At 45.0% G+C, this 3,682-nt stretch overlaps 1 protein-coding gene across 1 annotated transcript in view; it reads right to left on the minus strand.

The window, feature by feature from the left end:
* Positions 1–3,682, minus strand: part of LOC118431655 (A disintegrin and metalloproteinase with thrombospondin motifs 6-like) — a 29,027-nt gene that overhangs the window by 19,195 nt on the left and 6,150 nt on the right. The window contains 3 exon segments of the mRNA XM_035842896.1: positions 181–326; positions 3,351–3,461; positions 3,527–3,617. Of these exon segments, the coding sequence (XP_035698789.1) occupies positions 181–326; positions 3,351–3,461; positions 3,527–3,617 (348 nt within the window).

Raw genomic sequence — 3,682 nt, forward strand, 5'->3', positions numbered from 1 at the left:
ACTTGAACGTACATCCATTTTAAATTTTGTATAAGATCTCGAGCACGTTTAAGATCTCACCACACTTACCTTACATGCGTTTTTACTGAAATTCTATTTGACAAAGTACATTTTCTCTGAACTTTGTCATTGAAATTTTAATTTCACTAGACTGGTCAAAATGCTTTAGCAAGTACTCACGCAGTCTCGTTGCAGTGTCGTTCCGAGAAAGAGACCCCGATCCCGCATGTCCGCGTGCACGCACTCCAGTCGGACCACGGTCCCCAGCCGCCATCCACCGCCTCTGGGCGGTGTCCGAACGGCACGCAGTCGCCTTGGTAACACCACTGAACAACAACAACAACAAACGTCAACAACACAACCTTACTCCTCATAGTGCCGTCTCGAGCATCCCACACACTATCCCATCACTTTAGCACAGGGACCACTTTCACTCGTCCCAGCCATCCCAAGACGTCTTGAAGTGAGTGAGTGTCTTGAAGATGTTTGCAGGTCAGACAGTCAGTACTAAACTGTCTGCTCTGGGCTGTAAGTCACTCCTGATGGGAGCCAGGCACAACCTCTACAGGCAGACTGGGGGCCACACCGGGGGATATCAGGGTTCACATCACTACTCACTTCTTTTGGTACTATCTGGCACTACAGGCCCAAACTCCACAGGCAGACTGGGCCACACCGGGGCAATAATAGGGTTCATGGTCATTCCTCACTCAACTAGAACTTCTACTACAGGCCCAAACTCCACAGGCAGACTGGGCCACACCGGGGCAATAATAGGGCTGTGTGTTTGCATGGCCGTCGTTCTGTATATGTGTGTGTCTGCCTGTCTGTGTGTTTGCATGTCTGTCTGCCTGTGTGTCTGCATGTCTGTCTGTCTGTGTGTATCTGTGTGTCTGTCTGTGTGTCTGTCCGTATTTCCAGACACTTGTATTCAGCATAACTTTAGAATCTCTGATGGATTTTAATGATGGTTTACTATGTAGATAGGGGTCGAGAAGACAAAGGTGAAGGGCAATTTTGGACCCCTGGTGTGTGACCTTGGCACTGCAGCAAAACTTCTGTTTTTTTAATCTTTTGTCAGAGACATGCTGTGGTCATGTTTGTCTGTCCTTGTCAATTTGGCAGTTCTAAAATACAAATTTATGAACTTCAAGTTCAAAAAAGAGGGTAAAGGTATGAAGTCCCAGAGCATTTTTTGAGGAATTTGAGAAATTTCTTGTCCTTGTCTTGTAGATTTTCCAGCTCTGTCCCTAGATTTGGTCTTACAGAATACTACATCCCTAAAGCTAACTTATTCAAGCCCCAACAGCACTTCCCCGAGCCACCATGCCGGACTTTGTTTTGGTTTCTGGGCACGAACATTCCCAAACACGCGGAGAAGCCGTTCCCAAACATTCCGATCAGACATTCCCCTTGCCTCCGGCAGCATTCCGCAGGAGAGGAACAGATGTCCCACATTTGCAGCGGAGAGCCGGGATCATTAGAGCTGCTCAGCCGGCACAAACACGACTTTATGAATGACATCCAGGTCAGGATACAACTGGGAGACATGGGCCAGGATAAGGCGGTTTGTTGGTTTTTGAAAAATGTGATGGATGGATGATTAAATGGATGATTGAATGACTGAATGAAGAAATGATTGACAAATAAATGAATGACATCCAAGTCAGGATAGCCTGGGAGACTCTGGCAACACGGAGGCAGTTTGTTGGTTTGTGAAAAATGTGATGGATGGATCAATGACTGAATGAATGAATTAATGATTGAATGAATGAATAAATGATTGACAAATAAATGAATGACATCCAGGTCAGGATCTGCCTGGGAGATGCTGGCAATGATAAGGCAGTTTGGCGGTTTTTGAACTTTGAAAAATGAATGAGTCAGTCAGTCAATTAGTGAGATCAGTGACTATGAGTGAATGATTACAAGTAAATGAATGAAAAAATGCATGGAGGCATGAATAAATGTATGAATGCATAAAAGCATGAATGAATGAATGAATGATTGAATGAATTAATGGTTGAATGAATGGATGAAGGAATGAACAAATGACTGAATGGATGAAAGAATGAATGAATGAATGACTGAACGAATGAATGCCTGAATGCCTGACTGAATCGATAAATGAATGAATGAATAAATGAATGAATGAAGGCATGAATAATTTAATGAATGAAGGCATGAATGAATGAACTGGACGATAAGCATGGAGTCTGAGAGGGAAGTGGAAGTGTCAGATTCAAGTTTACCTCCCATCCTTCTGTTTTCAAAGTTGACTTCTTGCTCAATTAAGAAAATGAATTTCTGTGAAGTGTGAACTACATGTACACAGTTAACGTTACAGCAATTTTGCCTTGTTGACAGAAAAGTACAGATTAAAAGAAGATTTTACGGATCAGAAAATAACAGACTAGTCCTAGATTCAGATTCAGACCAAAACTGATAAATTACCATTAAGAATTAAAAAGTTGGAATATTGCATAACATTGAATATGGCAGGTAATTGCATTTAGTTAATTGAAAAGAAGGCATTTTTCCTCAGCCCAGACTTACATTGTAGAAGCCCATGTGGCATTGAAAAACAACTTGATGCTGGTCTAAACAGAGTGCTAATTTTAGGGGGCTATTTATAGTAACATCTGGTGGTCCATCTGTACCTGTGACCTTTAGGATGACCTTGATGTGATCTGGTAAAGCACGCCCCCCTCCCCCTCTGGTGTGGACTTAGATAGAAAGGTCAAGGAAAACAAACTACTTAATATGACATGGCAACGTCAAGAGCCAAGCAGCTTTCCTAACTCAACAGTGCCCCCTATGAATAAACCTCTGAACAACATAGAGGCAAAAAAGTTAGCTATATTGTTCTACAGAGAAAGTAAGTTGGGTACTTAAAATGTTAAATGTTTTGAATGTTAGGTTTTGCTTTTTCTTTGGACATGGGACTGGCTGCTTAAAACTTAAGGACAAGGAAACCAGAGATGTTAGCCAACCTTCACTATTTGCAATCTGTTTAACATACAACCACACACACAACCAAGCATGTATGCACACACACACACACACACACATATGCATGCATACACACATATTCACAAACACATTACCTGTTCCCTATCCCATACACCTAGCTCTGTCACTACCCCTAACACCTTACCCCCTGTACCCCCCCCCCCCCTGGTCCTTACCCCCCTGTTGGTCTCCTGAGGTTCCCAAGCGATGACACAGTCGGTCCCCTCGGCCGCAGGAATGCTGTTGGTGGCACACTGGTCCTGCTTACTGATGCACCACAACTCTAACACCTCACCCCCCTGTAACTACCCCCCTGTACCCTAACCCCTGGTCCTTACCCCCCTGTTGGTCTCCTGAGGCTCCCCAGCGATGACACAGTCGGTCCCCTCGGCCGCAGGAATGCTGTTGGTGGCACACTGGCCCTGTTTACTGATGCACCACAACTCTAACTACTCACCCTCCTGTAACTACCCCCCTGTACCCCACCCCCTGGACCCTACCCCCTTGTACCTACCCCCCTGTTGGTCTCCTGAGGCTCCCCAGCGATGACACAGTCGGTCCCCTCTGCTGCAGGAATGCTGTTAGTGGTACACTGGCCCTGCTTGCTGATGCACCACAACTCTTAATTCCTTACCCTCCGGTAGCTACCCCCCAGGACCCTACCCTCCGG

Source organism: Branchiostoma floridae, chromosome 15, assembly GCF_000003815.2.
Source record: "Branchiostoma floridae strain S238N-H82 chromosome 15, Bfl_VNyyK, whole genome shotgun sequence".
In the NCBI taxonomy this organism is placed as follows: domain Eukaryota; kingdom Metazoa; phylum Chordata; class Leptocardii; order Amphioxiformes; family Branchiostomatidae; genus Branchiostoma; species Branchiostoma floridae.